This window comes from Sus scrofa, chromosome 8, assembly GCF_054392235.1.
Source record: "Sus scrofa isolate SSC_HxYL_T2T_F1_AM1 chromosome 8, Sscrofa_HxYL_maternal_Yorkshire_Landrace_v2.0, whole genome shotgun sequence".
NCBI lineage: Eukaryota > Metazoa > Chordata > Mammalia > Artiodactyla > Suidae > Sus > Sus scrofa.
In genome coordinates, this window is record NC_139390.1 from 140,333,303 (window position 1) to 140,351,905 (window position 18,603).

An 18,603-nucleotide genomic window follows, 5' to 3' on the forward strand; every position below is an offset into this window, starting at 1 on the left:
GTTTTTGTCTGACCCACTCACCTGTGAGGTCCTGGGATGCAAAGACTAACCTCTGCAGCTCTCAGGTCCCACCTCTAGAGCAATGCCTGGTACTTGATATACTCTTCAACCTTTGTTGAAATAACCAAAAAGTAGAAATGAAGTATTTTGCATGTAAATTTTCAGAGGACAAGTACTAACTTGATTTACATGAGTAAATGCGGATCAGTTTCTCCTACCCAAGACTTTTAGAATGTAAGTTGGCAAAATTGGTGGGCCACGATGCCCCATGAAAAGGACACACATTAGGTATCTCACAGGTACTTACTGCCAATTCCTACTTTTAAAATCCTTAGGAGGTAAATTTTGGCTTCTTTTTAAGTATATGAATTAGGTCAGCTAGAGATAAGCTTTTAAAATAATGTGTGTAGAGAAGAGACTTGAGATTTTACCGAGGGGGAGGGAGTGGATGGACTGGGCGTTTGGGGTTGATGGATACGGACTGTTGCATTTGGAGTGGATAAGCAGTGAGGTCCTGCTCTGTAGCACGGGGAATGATAAAATGTGATGGAACATGATGGAAGGTAATGTGAAGAAAAGAATGTATACCTGTATATGACGGGGTCACTTAGCTGTACAGCGGAAATTGACAACATTGTAAATCAACTATAATAAAAAAATTTTAATTAAAAAAATAAAGTAACATCTGGTAGACTGAAGGACTCCATCTCATTTGGAAGTCACTTGGTCTGGTATGATGTCTTTTGGAGCTGAACGGTTTTTTGAGCACTTTGGTTTATTTCACTTCCTGCTCACCTCTGAGAAGAAAATGCTCAGAAGTGAGGTTGGAATGAAAGAGGGAGCCAGGGAAGAGAACAGAAAGGAGCCTTTATCCTCTGGTTATGTGGGTGATGGAGGGTGAAGATGACTCGGAGCTTTCGTGTGCGGTCCCTGCTGTGCCCTGGCCAAGACTGGGAAGGGTTTTCCCTCCTGTTGGTCTCCAAACTTGGATCCTGAGGGTCTTCTTCTGTGAACACAGAGTTTCCAGCACAGCTGTCCTCAAATTGAGTCAGTCAACAACCTGTCACACGCCTGTGTGTAAAATACGGATAACCGGATCCCCACTGGGCGCGTGGCGGCGTTGTCTCGGCGTCCATTTCTGCCCGTGTGACTCCATCAATAGGAGCACGTTCATCAGTCGTCATCGCCTAGCCGTTGTGTCTGTGTTGGTGAGGATAGAGGGTGCATAGTCATTTGGAATTGGGTTTCATTTTGTGTTGTAGGAGGTAGATCTTACTAATCCCAAGACATTTAGAAACCTGGCAAAGCCAATGGGCGCACAGACAGATGAACGACTCGCTCAGTATAAGAAGCGATATAAAGACTGGGAAGATCCTAATGGTAAGTAGCTTCTCTTGTCCTGGGACTTCGGACCCAAATTGCAAAAGGGGGCCACCCTTTTGAGTCGGACGCCTTTGCGTCTTTCCCCACTTTGCTTGTGCATCATTATATGCGTTACATGTGCATGCATATACTTTCAGAGTAGAAAAATCAGGTTTTGTGTGTCAGTTGATGGTCATGCTTAGAAGGAGTGTTTTAAGCAGTTTGTCAGGTACTGACAGAAAACTAGCTATGTCTGGTGTCTACAGGGTAGAAGTTTCCCATCATATTATGCCTCACTCTCTCATCATGTTTAGACCAGGAACTGTGCTTTCCTTTATTGGCTCTCTTTTAATTTTATTGAGGCACTTTTTAGAACACCTTTGCATTAAAAAAAAAAAATTATGATTGACTACCTTCTATAATAAGTTTGTCTACTTATGATTTATTATGTTTAATGTTTATCACGTGTCCCCTTCAAAGAGGCAAAGCAAACCAAGGAGAAAAAAGCAAAGCCTAAGCTTAACCGTATTCTCTGCAGGAACTCTTTTTTCCCCCATGCATGTAATAAAAGTTGCTCATATTCACAGACAACAGTGTAGAGAAGTCTGTACACTGATGTAATAAAAGGTCGCTATGTGTCAATATCCTGCTTTGTTTGGCATTCATTATGAAAAGTTACCTAGTCAAGAAGCCTCAAAACATGAATTGCCCCGTGTGCTCAGTTTGGGGGAAAGGCTCAGAATTATACCAAAGTGGATGACTGCCGAATATGTACGTGAGGGATTTGGGTGTCACTGTAGAGTTTTTTATGCCGCAGATGCCAGTAGCATTTTCAAGTCTATTGATTGGTGCCAATTTTTTTGTTCGTATTTACTCTTTTCCTTTTCAATCATGCTTTAATTTTCTTGGCCAGGAGAAACTCCAGCCTACCACTACGGGACCCACTATTCGTCTGCCATGATTGTGGCTTCGTACCTGGTACGGATGGAGCCCTTCACACAGATATTCCTCAGGCTCCAGGTAAGACTCTTGCGTTTAGAAGGTTTGCGTGGTATTCAAGGCTTCTTTTCAAAGTTGTTGCTCTTTTTTTTAATAGTGTTGTCTTGTCTTACAAGAAGCCCTGTGACGTCATAGTCACCAAAGTAGTCAAAACAGAATAAAAGTGGAATTTCACTGACCCAAAATTGCTAAATAAACTAGAAGTTGTTCGCAGTAAACTAGTGTCGGGGTTCTTTAGTCAAATAAGCAAGTAGCATGTGCTTTCCAGCCGGGGACATGGAACTCAGCCTTAACTGGTGGAACTCAACAAACATTAAAAAGAAGAGTCATGCTGGAGCTCGTCTGCTGCCCTCCTTACTGTAATTGCTTTTCTCCACATTGTCTTTCATGTATTAGCACGTGTAGATGGAATACCTGCTCTAGGTCAGGCGGTGCTCTGGGTGCTTAGAGGACACAGTGGATAAAGACAGAAGCCCTGCTGTGTAGAACTTGGATGTTTTGATTGAGGGAGACACACATAACCCATAAATATACCGTAAAATGCGTTAGAACGCAGTAGATGCTGCAGAAACATCTAGAGCATGGAAGGAGGACGGGCGGCACAGGCGTGCGGGGAGCACATGGCAGAGTTTTAAATAAAGTGGTCAGCGCGCAGGTCGCCTTGAAGCGGTGAGGTCTGGACAGAATCTGGAAGGAGGGGAGGGAGTTCCCCGTGCAGACGCCTGGAGGACCTGTGTTCCAGGCGGGGAGGGGCCCGGTTGATGTTTGAGGACCTGCGAGGAAGCCAGTGTGTCTGGAGCCGCGTGACTGCAGGGGAAAGTGATGCGGGATGAGGGCTGAGGGGCAGCAGGTGCCAGGGGCCTCGGCGTTTCCCACGGTGAGCACCCACACCACCGAGGGTCTGGGGAAGGGAGTGGAGACGCTGTGAGACCGGGTGAGCCAAGGACGTCCTTTTTCTGTCTGCGTTTGTTTTATCGGCCTGTAGCTTTTGGATCACCTTGCTAGTTCTCCACCTGATTCCCATTGGTGTGAGAACTCGAACGTCATGTTAACTTAGAAAATTAGTCAAATACATACATCACTTGAAATCGTTCCAACTGCAGGCGGCTACGTTAGATTCTTTTTTTTAGGACAATGGAAGAACTGCTGCTTTCCCTACAGTCTTGCCCTCTCTCTAAAAACTAATCTTTTTTTTAAATAGCTTTTTAAAAACGTTTGTATCTGGATTTCACTTTAATGCCAAACAAGATCCCCCCCCCCCCTTTGTAAGGAGTGCTCTGAAAAGAGCTAATTTTCTTTGTGTGATTCTTTAAAATTTTGTGTATTCGATGTAGAGGATGGGACATTGAGTTGTCACCAAACATTTATTTAGGGTGTTCCAGCCTTTGAGCTGGAGGCTGTGAGGTGGGCGCTGTTGTCTAACAGAGAGGTGCCTTCTCCTTCTGCCCACAGGGAGGCCACTTTGACCTGGCTGACCGGATGTTTCACAGTGTCCGCGAGGCCTGGTACTCAGCATCCAAGCACAACATGGCAGACGTGAAGGAACTGATCCCAGAATTTTTTTACTTACCAGAATTCCTGTTCAATTCCAACAACTTTGATCTAGGTACGTGGCACCACGGCACTGTCTTAAGAACGGTGGCCCAGAGAAGCCCAGTGGAAATAAGCCGCTCTTCTGACCGTTGTCTGCAGTACGTACTGACGACAAAAGATCTCGTTACCAGAGCAAACGTGGATCCGCTCCCCCGATGCAGTAAAGCCAGTCTGCTGACACTGGGTCGGGGTGAAGGAAAGTGCAGCGTTTACTGTAGGGCCGACCAGGGGGCTGGGCAGCTCCTGCTCAAAAGACTCCGGCTCCGCCGTGGTGGCTTTCAGAGAAGGGGGTTTAAAAACAAGCCTGTGTGAGGAGAGGGTCTGTGATCCGCTGGTGCACGGTTCTGTGACTGGCTGATGGGGAGGTACCAGGGTGGTATTTCAGGCATCTCGGCCCTCAGCCTTCTGGTTCCAGTTGGTCGGGGGTCTGGTGGTGAGAGCATGCAGTTACCTTCTTCCACCTGCTGGGGGTCTTAGTTGTCTGTAAAACAACTCAAGGATGTGTTACAGGGTGTTGTCTCTCGCCTTGAGGAGAAACTAAAGTGCCTTAATTTTCTTTCTTTTTTTTTTTTGTCTTTTGTCTTTTGTCTTTTTAGGGCTGCACCTGCGGCATACGGAGGTTCCCAGGCTAGGGGTCCAATCAGAGCTGTAGCTGCCAGCCTACACCACAGCCACAGCAATGTGGGATCCGAGCCGCGTCTGCGACCTGCACCACGGCTCACGGCAACCCTGATCCTTAACCCACTGAACGAGGCCAGGGATCCAACCTGCATCCTCATGGATGCCAGTCAGATTCTTTTCCGCTGAGCCACGAGGGGAACTCCTAAGGTCCTTAACTTTGTTTTATGGCTAAACTATTATTATTTTGCCTTATCTGACTATTTTCCTTTATTTCTGTATTTCCTCACTTCTCTGATTAAGTTTCCTCTTTGGAACTCGGGGGAGGCCTAGGAGACAAAAGCCTTTCTGCAAATAAGAGGCAAGAGACACGGGGTGTGGTTGGCAGTGGGAGAGGTTGTCCTTGGGAAGGTTTCTGCTCAGTTTCTATTTCCTTGTGGCTTCAGTGGCTGATAATTACAGCTGGGTGTGTGAGCGTAAACACAGCAAAGAAAAAGAGACTCATTGCGTCCAAATAGCTCTTTGAAACCTGGAGTCTCGGGAAATTTTAAAAATTAACACACAGGGAGTTCCCATTGTAGCTGAGTGGTTAGCAAATCTGACTAGGATCCATGAGGACGCAGGTTCAGTCCCTGGTCTTGCTCAGTGGGTTAAGGATCTGTCACTGCTGTGGTGTAAGTTGCAGATGCGACTCGGATGTGGTGTTGCTGTGGCTCTGGCGTAGGCTGTTACTGCAGCTCCGATTAGAGCCCTAGCCTGGGAACCTCCATATGCCATGTGTTGTGGCCCTAAAAAGACAAAAATAAATAAATAAGTAAATAAAATTAAAATAAGCACAAATTATATCTAATGGTCTGAATATCATCGGTTCATTGAAAATGATTGTGAGGTGAAGTTTTATTTGAAAATTAATATGGTTGAAACTATAATAGCCAAGAGGGGCATATCCAGATTTTTCACATATCGTTTAAATCTTTGGTATTGCCTGAGGCACTCTCAGCTTACATGCTAGTAAGTTTTGAAAATTAGAATTTCAGAACAACTTTAAGTAGATCCCTTTTATGCATTTTGTTGGGGTACTATTTTCTAGAAAAACAGAAGCCAATCGACATTTACAATAAAAAGAAATTTCCTCAGTACTCCTCCCTCGTAATATTGTCCAGTGGTTGCAGGAAGTAGATTTGAATCTGGCTACAGTTTCTTGGAACACAGTTTGCTGATCTGTTTCTGCATATTTATTTTACAGCATATCAAAATGCCGTTGTTTCTACTTCGGGTTATTCGTGCCAGATACTATTCTGTTTTTCATACTCTTTTCATGCCCTTGTATCACAACCGTATTTAAGAGTCAACATATAAACCATTGCTTTGCTACCTCAAAAAACTTAATAGAAAACGCAGGGAATATTCACATCCAATATATTGGATATGATGAGTGATTTTCCTTTTTTTCTTTTCTTTTTATTTTGCTTTTTTAGGGCTGTACCTGCGGCATACGGAAGTTCCTGGGGTAGGGGTCGAATTGGAGCTGCCGCTGCCGGCCACTGCCACAACAACGCAAGATCTGAGCTGCGCCTGCGACCTATACCCCAGCTCACGGCGTGAGATCCCTGACCCTCTGGTCCCCGACCCACTCAGGGATCAAACCCGCACCCTCGTGGATACTAGTCGGCTTCGTTTCCATGGCACCACAACAGGAACTTGATTTTTTTTAATATAATTTTTATTTATGTAATTGTCCATTAGCATCTCAAACCTTGTGAAATTATAGCTCCAGATCCAATGCAAAGGATAGGAATCTCTCAATAGCCCCAGCGAAAGTCCTGAAATTGAGTTTCATTACCTCTGATTGGGCCTGAAGCTTACCCTTGAGCAGCGAAGACACCCATTCTAGAACTTGGAGGGAGTGGTGATTCCTCAGAGGAAGAGAGTGATGGTGAACAGGGAAAAACAACGAATGTGTACACAGCACTTGAACCTGGATGCCCATTAATCTCTTACTATGTTCACTTACTATTCACCTTCCCAGGGACTCCGCTTTCAAAGACACAGACACAGAGAGGTGCCAAAAGACGGAACTCCTCCAGTATTCCAGAGACAGTTATCATAAGTTATGATGCAAAAACGTCCTAGCCAGACCACTTACAACCCTCACCTAATTATCCACTTTTAAATAAGTAAATAAAAGAAAGGTCTTGCATCTTTTTCATGCTCACCTTCATAACAAATCATCTCCCTCCATGAAATCACTTAAGAAGCACTGCATGTAAGAGCTAGAGTGAGAAAACTAGAAAACACGGGGTCATCTTCGTGGTCTTGGGTGCGAATGAACAGAGCGAGCAAAAATAACAAAAAAGGATAAATTGGATTTTATTAAACTTTAAAACATCTACCTCCGAGGTCTTGATGAAGAAAGTGGCAAGAAAACCTTAGCGACGGGAAGAACATATTTGCAAATGTTCTGTCTTGTAAGGATCTAGTATCAGAATGTAAAGAACTACAACTCAACAGTAATAAGATAAGCAACCCAAGTGACGGAGCAGAGGGCCTGCACAGACGTGTCTCCAGAGAAGCCACACGGATGACCAGTAAGCTTAGGAGAAGGTGATCTGCATCACTAGTCATCAGGGATGCAGGTCAGAGCCACTTCACAACCACTAGGGTGGCTGCAATGAAAACCCGCATAAATGGAAACTGATGAGTATGTGGGAAAAGTAGATGCTTCGCATGTTGCTGAACAGAATGGTTCAGCACTATGGGAAGCAAGTTTGATGGTGCCTCAAAAAGGTAAACCTTGAAGTGCCACATGACCAAGCAATTCCACTCCTAGAATTATCCAAAAGAACTGAAAACAGGGATTTAACAAAGACCTGTACGTGCACATTGTAGCAGCATTACTCACTGTAGCCAGATGGTAGAAAGAGCCCAGCCCCGCATCCATCAATGGATAAACAAATGGTGGAATATGCATACAATGGCATAGTATTCAACCATGAAAATGTGTAAAGTAGTGATAAATGCTACAACATGGATGAACCTCAAACACATGATACCAAGTGAAAGAAGCCAGACACCAAAGGTTCCGTGTGTGATTTCATGTACATGGAATGTCCAGACTAGGAAATTCCATAGAGACAGAACACAGATGGGTGGTTGCCAGTGGCTGGGGGATTGGCTGTCGGGGTGAGAGGAATGGGGAGCAGCTGCGTAAGGGGTTTAAGATTTCTTTTGGGGGTGATGAAAGTATTTTGGAGCTAGATAGAGGTTGTAGTTGCACAATATTGTTAATGCACAAAATGGCACTGAATTGTTCTCTTTAAAATGATAAATTTTATGTTATGTGAATTTTACATAAAAATAATGAAAACCTAACAATACTGTCTCTTCACCCAGAAAAGATAGTAAATGGTGCAAAAGAAAGGGCACGTAGGTTGTTTTCTCTGACTCTGGGTCCCCTTCAACCGCTGGTCTTATCTTTACACCCTGGGCTCTACATGCAGGGGAATTGCAGTGCAGCAGAATCAGACCAAAAGCTTTCTACAGACTGTTCCCTTTAAAATGACATTTGAAAACTGCAGGTAGTGCTGAGGAAATAAAACTATATCACAGGGTATTCAGCAAATAGGCAAAATTTTGAAAAATAGATTATATCTCAGGTAGCCTGGGGGCTATTACTAGCTTCTTAATATCAAAAAATTAGGCCTAGGAGTTCCTCTGTGGCTCAGCAGTTAACCAACCCGACTAGCATCCATGAGGACATGAGTTCAATCCCTGGCCTCGCTCAGTGGGTTAAGTATCTGGTGTTGCCATGGTGCTGTGGTGTCAGTTGCAGACGCTACTTGGATCTGGCATTGCTGTGGCTGTGGTGTAGCCTGGTGGCTTCAGCTCCGATTCGACCCCTAGCCTGGGAACCTCCATGTGCCGCAGAACACGGCCTTAAAAAGACAAAAGACAAAAAAAAAAAAAAAAAAAAAAAGTCAATATAAGGAAGTCATCAAACTACATTGATGAAAACAAGATTGTTTCTAAGGGAAACGTTTTTATTGGCCCTTCACTCGGAACTGTCTTTGTGTTCTAAAATTTGGGCAATTAGGAGTTCCCATCGTGGCGCAGTGGTTAACGAATCCGACTAGGAACCATGAGGTTGCGGGTTCGGTCCCTGCCCTTGCTCAGCAGGTTAACGATCAGGCGTTGCCGTGAGCTGTGGTGTAGGTTGCAGATGCGGCTCGGATCCCGTGTTGCTGTGGCTCTGGCGTAGGCCAGTGGCTACAGCTCTGATTCGACCCCTAGCCTGGGAACCTCCATATGCCGCAGGAGCGGCCCAAGAAATAGCAAAAAGACCAAAAAATAAAATAAAAAATAAATAAATAAATAAATAAAATTTGGGCAATTATAATACTTCTTTATGAAAATTTCTAATACAGCTATTTATCTAACCAGCTGCTGTTAAGCTGATGAGTCAACATCATATGTAGAATCATTTTTTTGCAATGATTGTCTGGTGTGTACTTGGAAAACCTCTGGAAGCGAATGTTAACTTTCTGACTTTTTTTTAAGCGTCAGTCCCATGTAATGTGTTTTGTTGTCCATAGATTCCACAGTAGTTTTTTTTACTATTTTAGACATTATGTGGCTAGGACGTAAATAATCATTTCTGTGGACAAAGTACTATTTGGTTATGAATTATCACCACTTGATGTTTTTGTTTCTGCCGGAGAGCCCCATACTCTTTGCAGATGTTTTCTCTGTTAAATGATATAATAGCAAAAAGGGATCTTTTTCAGATTTTATTTTTTGTAAACGAGAATTCTTGCAGCAAATACGTGTGAGTTCTGCAGAATTCTCTCAAGAATTTCAGAATCAGGTCTGTGAGAAACCACATGTATTGCAGGTATTTCTAGAAGACTGAGGCACTTGTATTTCCTTTTAAGCCAAGAAAGCATTCAGACTGAACGTGGCCGAGGAGCTGGTTCCTCTGCCGTGTGAATGGCAGAATTTTGTCACAACGTCAACAACAAGAAATTCAGTACTAGTTCATTGCTGTTGACTCGCCAAGCTTCTAGCATTCTGGGAAAGCCTACACAAATGTTTAAGGGAAATCATCAGTGGTCTCCCAAATGAGAAGTGTCAAGAAAGAGATTGAGTGGACTTGGGTGGGGTAGCTCAGCCTTTCCTGAAGTCGCTTGAGCACGAGGGCCCCTCAGCTTGGCCAGCGGTGGGCCTCTCCCGGGAGTGCTCTCGGGAGCAGTCTTGGGAAATACCAGACTCTGAGGATGATGCTCTGGGGGCCCTTCCTGGTAGGGTGAGGAGTGGACTGAGGGATGATCTCTGAGGGCCTCTCTGGTCTTAAAATGTGATAGTTCTGGTAATGGATCCAACCCACTGTTTCTCCGACCCTTTCATGTGAAGGGACTCTTTATCTCACGCTTTCCTTTTCTTTTTCATGTATCTGGTCACACAGGCTGTAAACAGAATGGCACCAAGCTTGGAGATGTCATCCTTCCACCCTGGGCAAAAGGGGACCCACGAGAGTTCATCCGAGTGCACCGAGAGGTAACAGCAGGACGCTTTGCGGTCGAACCGAGGTGTCGTTGTCACTGACCACAGTGCAAAGAGAGGACCTTGAGCAGTGTAGCCCCGTGTGTTTAAGTCACTAATGTCATTTGTGTGATTGTTAGTTATCTTCCTTTCTGCCGACCGCTGGCCAGTTCTTTGGCCCTCTGAGGACGCGACAAAAGTCAGCCGGTGACCAGACCTGTGTTTGGACATTACAGGCTTTGGAATGTGATTATGTGAGTGCCCATCTGCATGAGTGGATTGACCTCATCTTCGGCTATAAGCAGCAAGGCCCCGCTGCCGTGGAAGCTGTCAACGTCTTCCACCATCTTTTCTACGAGGGGCAGGTGGACATCTACAACATAAATGACCCGCTGAAGGAGACGGCCACCATAGGCTTCATCAACAACTTTGGCCAGATCCCTAAACAGGTATGGGTGCTTTCTTCGTGTCATCCGTTTCATTTGTTTAAGCTCTGCAACATTTCTCCAGAAGGTCGGTGACCATGGGATCATTGAGCTCAGACTGAGTTTTTAATTACGAACCAGGAGCCTCACTCAGTAGTTTCCGTAGGTTCCTAGAGTATTCGTCCTTCCTCCCTTGTACAGGCCAGATAAAGAGAGAGTTTCTTGGTCAAAGAGGATTTTCTCCTGCAGGCTAGTAGTGCAGGACCTGCTTTCCTGTGCCTGTGCACGTCTTGGTCAGGGAAGCAGATGGGGCCTTGGGGGCCCCAGTATACACAGAGGTGGGGTTTGCCCCATGGCCAGTAGAGAACCAATGCTGACTTGAAACATTGTCATATGAAGTCGTATTTAGAATGAACCGAATGAGGAGCAAAGGAGTTCCCTTCATGGCTCAGGAGACACGAATCTGACCAGCGTCCATGAGGATGCAGGTTTGATCCCTGCCCTTGCTCAGTGGGTTTAGGATCTGACATTGCTGTGGCTGTGGTGTACGCCAGCTGCTACAGCTCCGACTCAACCCCTAGCCTGGGAACCTCCATATGCCTTAAGTGCGGCCCTTAAGAAAAAAAAGACAGATGAGCAGCAGAAAGCCTCATGGTGGTTCTGAGAAGAGATAGTGGTGCTTTGGATCTGATCATTAGTGTAGGTCTGCTAAGTGCTGTGGGTGAGAGGACATTCCACGGAAAGGCCCGGGCCCAGCCCTGCACCAGCTGCTCCAGCCACTACCTGCAACCACAAGAGGACGACCCAGAGCTTAGCCTCTCAGCACCCAGATGCTGTAGCTCGGCACCCAGATGCGTAGACCTCTCACCTTCGGCTCTCCTCTGGTCCTGCTTCAGACATCTCGCCTGGATTCCCTTTTTGTAGGTTAACCAGCTTTGAGGTTTCCAGGGTTGACCTGGGGAACACAGAACCACGGTAAGTGTCTGTATTGGGAAAAGTCACAGTGGACACAGCGGGACAGCCTGTAGCCGCCCCACTCCATGCCCCCTGGGCCCCAGTGCAAGAACCGCGTTCACTCTTAAAGTGCACTGCTTGTTAATAAACCCCGGTCCTTCCCAAAGAACCCTAGCTGAGTCTTTCCCTTTACGGAGGGTCACAAGTTCAGGGAGCATGTTTCATATCCTCTGGGAAACAAACGCTCTGAATGAAGAAATTAAAACGCAGGCACTGCTGTAGGAGTCTTGTCCCTCTTTTGCATTTAAGAGGCTAAGAGTCTGGGCGATAGAGTTTAGATACTAACATATTTCTAGGACATTCCAGAAACTAAGAGAGTGCTTCCAGCTACACCTACCCTAGAAGCATCTAAGCTGTGCGGTCGCCATATTGGTCTGTCTCTGTGTGCCCTGCCCTGGCTCGTTCTGTCCGCAGGTCCTCAGAGAAAGTTCTTCAGTAAATGTTCATTCATGAACATGCTCTAACGTATGTGGGTCTTTTTGTATGATTTCAGAGTCTTGTCTCATTATTAACATTTATAGGAAGTGAACAGAACCCTGATCCTAAACCCTGCCTGTAGATAAAACACAAATTACATGTTTAAAGGTTTGGGAGCCTAAAATATACATCTTCCTGTATACAAAGTTTTATATATATATATATATATATATATATTGTTTTTCCTCCTGGAAACCCAGAATGTCAGATTCACACAGCGAGAGGGTGTGGCAGTCATCGTAAATCTCGTTTCACATGGGGTTTGCCGAATAGCTTTGTCAATGACTCGTCTCCCAACAAACGAGTCTTTGCGGTATTTGAAGCATGACCATCTTCGGTGCACGTGGTCACCGCCCAGTCTGGTAGAAACGCGGAGCAGAAATGCCGCAGACCCTTTACGAGCATCACAAAGGGAAGGAAGGGCACCCGTGTGGGCACAGTCAGCGAATTAGTAGCCCCACGCCGCCAGCCGCCGGGGAGCCAGAAGCCGCCTGCGTAGAGAGAAGGGCGGCAGCGGCCCTCGGTGGCCCCGGGCTGTGAAGCATCGGCTGCGTTTTGAGCATCATTGCGAGAGAATTGTCCCGCCGCTGTCCTTTGAGTGGATTCATTTCCCTTTGAAAAGCTGTCGTGGAATCAGTGTGGCAGAGCCTGCGGGCCACCCACGCTGTGGGATCCGAGTCCTGCCCCACTGCCTGAGGCCCGAGTGCTCGTCTCCCTCCCCAGCTTCCTTACCTTTCTTTGCTCAAACGTAACATGTGATCATGTGATGCCTAGTGGTTGTCGTGACGTGTATGTGAAAGCTCAGCAGAATACCTGGCTTATAAAGGGGCATAAAAAATGTTAGCTTTGGCGATAAAACATGTCCTCTTTCTCACACCAGCTGTTTAAAAAACCTCATCCGCCCAAGCGCGTGAGGAGTCGACTCAACGGAGACAACGCGGGCATCTCGGTCCCACCAGGATGTACGAGTGACAAGATCTTTTTTCATCATCTAGACAACTTGAGGCCTTCTCTCACACCTGTAAAAGGTGAAGTGACAGGAAACCGGCTGGCGGTTCAGGAGTCTGGGGGGTTGTTGAGTCATCCTGGTTTGGCAATAACCGATTTGCTTTTCAGCCCACACGCCGTCTGTAAGAAGTGCTGCCTCGTCAGATGCCTTTTCCTTTTCTCTTCTCTTCTTTTGGCCTGTTGGGTTTTGCGTCGGAAAGAATCCAAAAGGTTTCTTCTCTCTGCTAAGATAGTGAAAACTCTAATGTACCCAGTCTCGTAGTTCAGCTTTGTATTATGCGCATGGAAAACCTTGTGTCATCTTCACTGACACATGTTCTCCTAAATCAAAAATAGCAGGAAGGAGACTGTCTTCCCTGGGCCAACTAAAAGCCTCTTTTATCTAATGTTATATAAAATTACTTTCCCAAGTAGATTCTTTTCCCTTAGAATGAAAAAAATGTTTTGCCAAGCCTTAAAGTTGTCACATAAATTCCAAGATGGGAGCATCAAAGTCTCTGCCATTTGCCTCATTACACAGACTCTGCCCTTTGCCACCTCCGGCCACCACCCAGAGATGGTTCTGGAGCGCTGGTGTGGTTGGCAGAGCCAGGCTTCTTGGGGAATGTCAGGGTCGTCCTTCAGGAAGCCCTGGGCGGGGAGGCGCTGAGGGCTACTAGCCTGGTCAAAGGTCTGCTGGCATTCGGGGTCACAGCCCAGATCAGTGGGGCAGCCCTGGGGATCAAGAAGGCAGGCCTGAGGCTAGGAGCCAAACCCGAGAACATGTGCAGAGAAAGGAAGCCCGCAGGGAAGTGGGCAGAGCACCAGCCAGGGTCAGCATCCGCCCAGCACGTCAGCAGCAGACTCCAAAGCCAAGGCCTCTTTCTAAGGTCATTTGGTCCTAATGCAGGTGCCAAGATGCTTGATTCGCATGATGTTTGAGACCCTTTACCATCCTCGAGGAGATAACGAAGTTCATTCCCTGTCCCTGTTCTAACGGGGGCTGATTTGTCCTCTGCAGAACTCAAAGAGCCCGTGGGACAGATAGTGTGTACGGATAAAGGCATCCTTGCCGTGGAACAGAATAAGGTTCTCATCCCACCAACTTGGAACAAGACTTTTGCCTGGGGCTACGCAGACCTCAGCTGCAGGCTGGGAACCTACGAGTCAGACAAGGTTTGCCTGGTGTCTTGCTCACTCATTTCGTCTCACTCTTCTGTGGTCTGGGTGTGCTGCTGAGTGGGGAGGGAGCTTCTCAGCTCTGCTCCACAGCCCAGAGGAAGGGAGAGCTTCATGGCCTCAGGGTAGGATGCAGGAGCCGGTGGACAGGTCATGCTTTCTGCAGAAAAGCCTCTCTTGCAAAGCTGTGTACCAGGGACTGGCCGTTTCCCCCCCGACTCAGAGATTTTCCTCCAGGAGGTCCTGGCCAACCAGGGCTTCAGTATTTCTGCCAACCAGGAAACGTTCCTTTTGAGTCAGTATCTGGCCGACTTATTATTTCAGCACTTTTTTTCTTTTTTCTTTTTTTTTTTGCTTTTTAGAGCCACACCCGAGGCATGTGGAGGTTCCCAGGCTAGGGGTCAAATCAGAGCTGTAGGGGCCGGCCCACACCACAGCCCATGGCAATGCGGGGTCCTTAACCCACTGGGGTCAGGGATCGAACCTGCATCCTTATGAATGCTCGTCAGATTTGTTTCCGCTGAACCATGGCAGGAACTCCCATTTCAGCACTTAAAGGGCTGGCAGAAAACCTCCCCCTGACCCCCCCGCCCCTCAAAGAGCCACAGATCCTGTTCAAGTCCCAGAGGCGTCTCTGGGAAAGGCGGGGTGTCGTGCCCGGGGGCCCCTTGTTCGCCCTCTGACAGTCCTCTCCTGGACACGTGCGAGGGCCAGGGTGTGTAACACGGTTCTGTCCGCATTCCCACTGAACTGCAGGCTTGCGCTTTGCTTTTCCCTCCGGCTACAGCAGAAGCATCCTTTCACCCCCTGCCTCTTACACAGCATCACACAGTCTCACCATGGCTTTCCCAGACTGGGGAACCTGGAGACCCCCATTCCCAGCAGAGTCCTTTTGCCTGCGGTCTGCAACAGCAGCAGGTGTCAGGAGGCGGTGGGAGGAGCTCAGAGTAGAGCTTCCCTGGAGCTGTGGGTCGATTGAAACCAGCCCAGCACCTCCCTCGGGTATTTGCCTGCAAGGGACCTACAGAGATGCTTCTCCGCTTGCTCTGTTTCAGAAGTTCGTGGTGCTGGCTGGTTTGCATGTCTCCCATCTGTTGTGTTTTGCAGGCAGTGACCGTGTATGAGTGTTTGTCCGAGTGGGGCCAGATCCTCTGTGCCATCTGCCCCAACCCCAAGCTGGTCATCACGGGCGGAACAAGCACTGTCGTGTGTGTGTGGGAGATGGGCACCTCCAAGGAAAAGGCCAGGACGCTCACCCTCAAGCAGGTGACGGGAGGGGCAGAAGGGGGGCTCGGTCCATCTCAGCTGCCCACGCGCTCGGAAACCTAAAAACTTCCTTGATCCCAAGGTGCTTCGGACATGATGGCCAAGACCAAAAGAAAGTGTGTGTTCTTGTGCTGGAAGTGAGGCTTTAAAAAAGGAAATGAAATCAGAAGATGCTGTTTCTAACAATGATCTAAGCTGGCACTTTTTTAAAATCTGAAGCAGCCTGTCTTTGGGTGATACTGTGTGTAACATATTTAAGTAATATAAATGCTTCTCAGAAGTTATATCTAGGTATAAATTTTTGCAAACCAAGTTATACTGGCTATTGATTCATATTACTTCTTTTCCAGATGACTTTTCTTTATCTAGACCATTAAATCTTTGATTCTTTTGTCTTACTTTTTTTTTTTTAAGGGCCGCACTCGCCGCTTATGGAAGTTCCCAGGCTAGGGGTCAAATCAGAGCTGTAGGACTGACCTACGCCACAGCCACAGCAACGCCAAATCCTTAACCCACTGAGCGAGGCCAGGGATCGAACCTGCGTCCTCGTGGATACTAGTCAGGTTCCTTTCTGCTGAACCACTCAGGAACTCCCCCTTTTGTTTTTCTGCTTCTTCATTCATCGCATTCTTTTTTATGTTATTTTGCTTTTTAGGGCCGTACCCACGACATATGGAGGTTACCAGGTTAGGGGTCAAATTGGAGCTGTTGCTGCCAGCCTACCACAGCCACAGCAACTCAGGATCCAAGCCGCATCTGCAGCCTAACCACAGCTCAGGGCCAGGGAGTGAACCTGCATCCTCGTGGATGCTACTCAGATTCCTTAACCCCTGAGCCACGATGGGAACTCCTCATTTATCATATTCTGAAGAACATGACAAACTCATGAATGTATTCAGTAGAACCATCAATGACTTTATTAATAAGCATTTTCGATCCCTTGTTATGTACTGATTCTATTATAAATTTTTAATTAGAGCACAGATCCTTCCATAATTAAGCCATCATCTTTTTATATTTGATTTTTAAGTGAATTTAACTTTCTCTTTAATGGAACTTATAAACCTAGATTTTTTTTTATAATACAAAATTGAAAAGGAGTGTCACAATAATATCTTCCATTTATCAAGCACCTGCCCTGTGGGGGGCACTGTGTTAGGGTTTTAAAAAATGTAAAGCTCCAATCCCGACGATTCTACACGGTAGTCACTAGCTCTGTTTACACCTGGAAAAACGCACGCCTTAGAGAGGTTAAGAGACCTGCCCACATCACACTTGGTGATAAAGCCAGGATGCAAACTCAGTTCCGTGTGACTCCAAAGCAGTTTTAAAGCCAGACTCAAACAAACAGTGTGTTTAAAATACGTTTGGAAAGAATTCGGCCCCTGGCGCTTAGACCAGTGACTGTCTATATAGTCCAGAAACGTCACTGGTTGCTGAGCCCGAAGGGGAGCCGCTGAGAGACGTGAGCAGATCCAAGGCCCACAGTGCAGTTTGCTGATACAGACGCTCCCGCTCACCGTATTTTCACTTTAGAAAATGGGCTTTGAAGACAGCGTGCCTGTAACCCCTCGGTGAGACGTGCTTCTTACTTAGAACAGCCTCTGGGCTTTGCTAAGTGTATGTAGGAAGGATGGCTGCCAGCTCAGCGGTGACACAGTGACTACTCAGAAATCCCTAACAGGAATCTGAATCTTTTTCTTCAAAAGATTTGTTTTCTCACATTGCCCTCTCCCTGGACCCTGTTTCTCTTCACTCGCCAGCAAGAGAGAGAAGCGCTCATTCTCTTTGGAAGAAGGGGTCCCTGTCGGGCGCAGGGCATGTCCGGGTGTCTCCAGTTCAGCGACAGGTGCTCAGCAGGCACAGCAGGACCACTTTGTCCTTATGTCCTTCTTGGACCCCGGACTCCAACCATGCGCTTTGCAGAGTTTGTGCTCTTTAAAGATCCACCCAATCGCAGTTCCTTAGCGTGGACTTAGCAGAAGTGATTGGCGTAAGGGAGAAGATTCTGGGTTTACGTTCTGGACTTGGGGCGTGTCAGCAGGACATCTCCACAGAGAGATGGGGTGAAGAGACCCGAGCTGGGGTGCGGTTGCCATTCTCCTTCCTCCTAAGACAGAGGCCCGCGTTGGCAAAGAGATAACATAAAACTGGAGATGAGAGCCTCCAGATCCTCCCACCTTCCCCGGGGGATGTGGCGGGACGGGGGCAGGAAGAGTGAAGACTTGCCGGCACCGCTGCGCAGGGCACTCGCTTCCAGCTGCCACGCTGCCAGCTCCCCGGGGCACGGATCTCCTGGAGTCATGTAGGAGCCCGCCGCTGTGTCAGCCCGGTTTTATCTGTTCTCCTTTTAGGCCTTGCTTGGCCACACGGATACTGTCACCTGTGCCACCGCGTCATTAGCCTATCACATAATCGTCAGTGGATCCCGCGACCGAACCTGCATCATTTGGGATCTGAACAAACTGTCGTTCCTGACCCAGCTCCGAGGCCACCGGGCTCCCGTTTCTGCTCTTTGTATCAATGAATTAACAGTAAGTGGTCGGTCTATGTGTGGGAAACCAGGTAGCTCTGACCAGCATTCATTTTATAAAAGCCGCTTATTTGATTAATGCACTGCTTGAAAAAGCAAATGAATATGAAAGTTGTAACCCACAGAGCAGTTATGTCGTAAAAACCAGTCAGTACAGCAAACTTTAAAGAGCAAGATTGGGTTCAAAATAAAACATTGTAGAATAAAAGCAAGGAATTTGTGGGATTAGTTAAAATTCTATAGAATTTTTTATAAAATATATTACAAGTATTTATTTATTTATTTTGACTTTTGACGGCCATACCCTTGGCATATGGTGCTTCCCAGGCTAGGGGTCGAATCGGAGCTATAGCCGCCGGCCTACGCCAGAGCCACAGCAACGCCAGATCCCAGCCAGGTCTGCGACCTACACCACAGCTCACGGCAACGCCGGATCCTTAACCCACTGAGCAAGGCCAGGGATCGAACCTGCAGTCTCATGGTTCCTAGGTGGATTCGTTTCCGCTGCGCCACAACAGGAACTCCCAACGTGTTTATTATGTTTAATGAAAAGAGTAACGTTTGGGTATCCCAACAAGAAGAACTTTTTGCACAGCCGTTTATGCGAATAGA

The 18,603-nt window shown here is 46.9% G+C and overlaps 1 protein-coding gene across 10 annotated transcripts in view; it reads left to right on the plus strand.

Moving 5' to 3' along the window:
• WDFY3 (WD repeat and FYVE domain containing 3) overlaps positions 1-18,603 on the plus strand; it is a 271,937-nt gene that overhangs the window by 240,556 nt on the left and 12,778 nt on the right. For all 10 annotated transcript variants that reach the window (XM_021101795.2, XM_084973505.1, XM_084973508.1 and 7 more), the window contains 9 exons: positions 1,263-1,380; positions 2,276-2,382; positions 3,814-3,967; positions 10,034-10,125; positions 10,347-10,559; positions 12,907-13,054; positions 14,035-14,189; positions 15,300-15,458; positions 17,813-17,992. In XM_021101795.2, coding sequence (XP_020957454.2) covers positions 1,263-1,380; positions 2,276-2,382; positions 3,814-3,967; positions 10,034-10,125; positions 10,347-10,559; positions 12,907-13,054; positions 14,035-14,189; positions 15,300-15,458; positions 17,813-17,992 — 1,326 coding nt within the window. The remainder of the gene's footprint in view (positions 1-1,262; positions 1,381-2,275; positions 2,383-3,813; positions 3,968-10,033; positions 10,126-10,346; positions 10,560-12,906; positions 13,055-14,034; positions 14,190-15,299; positions 15,459-17,812; positions 17,993-18,603) is intronic.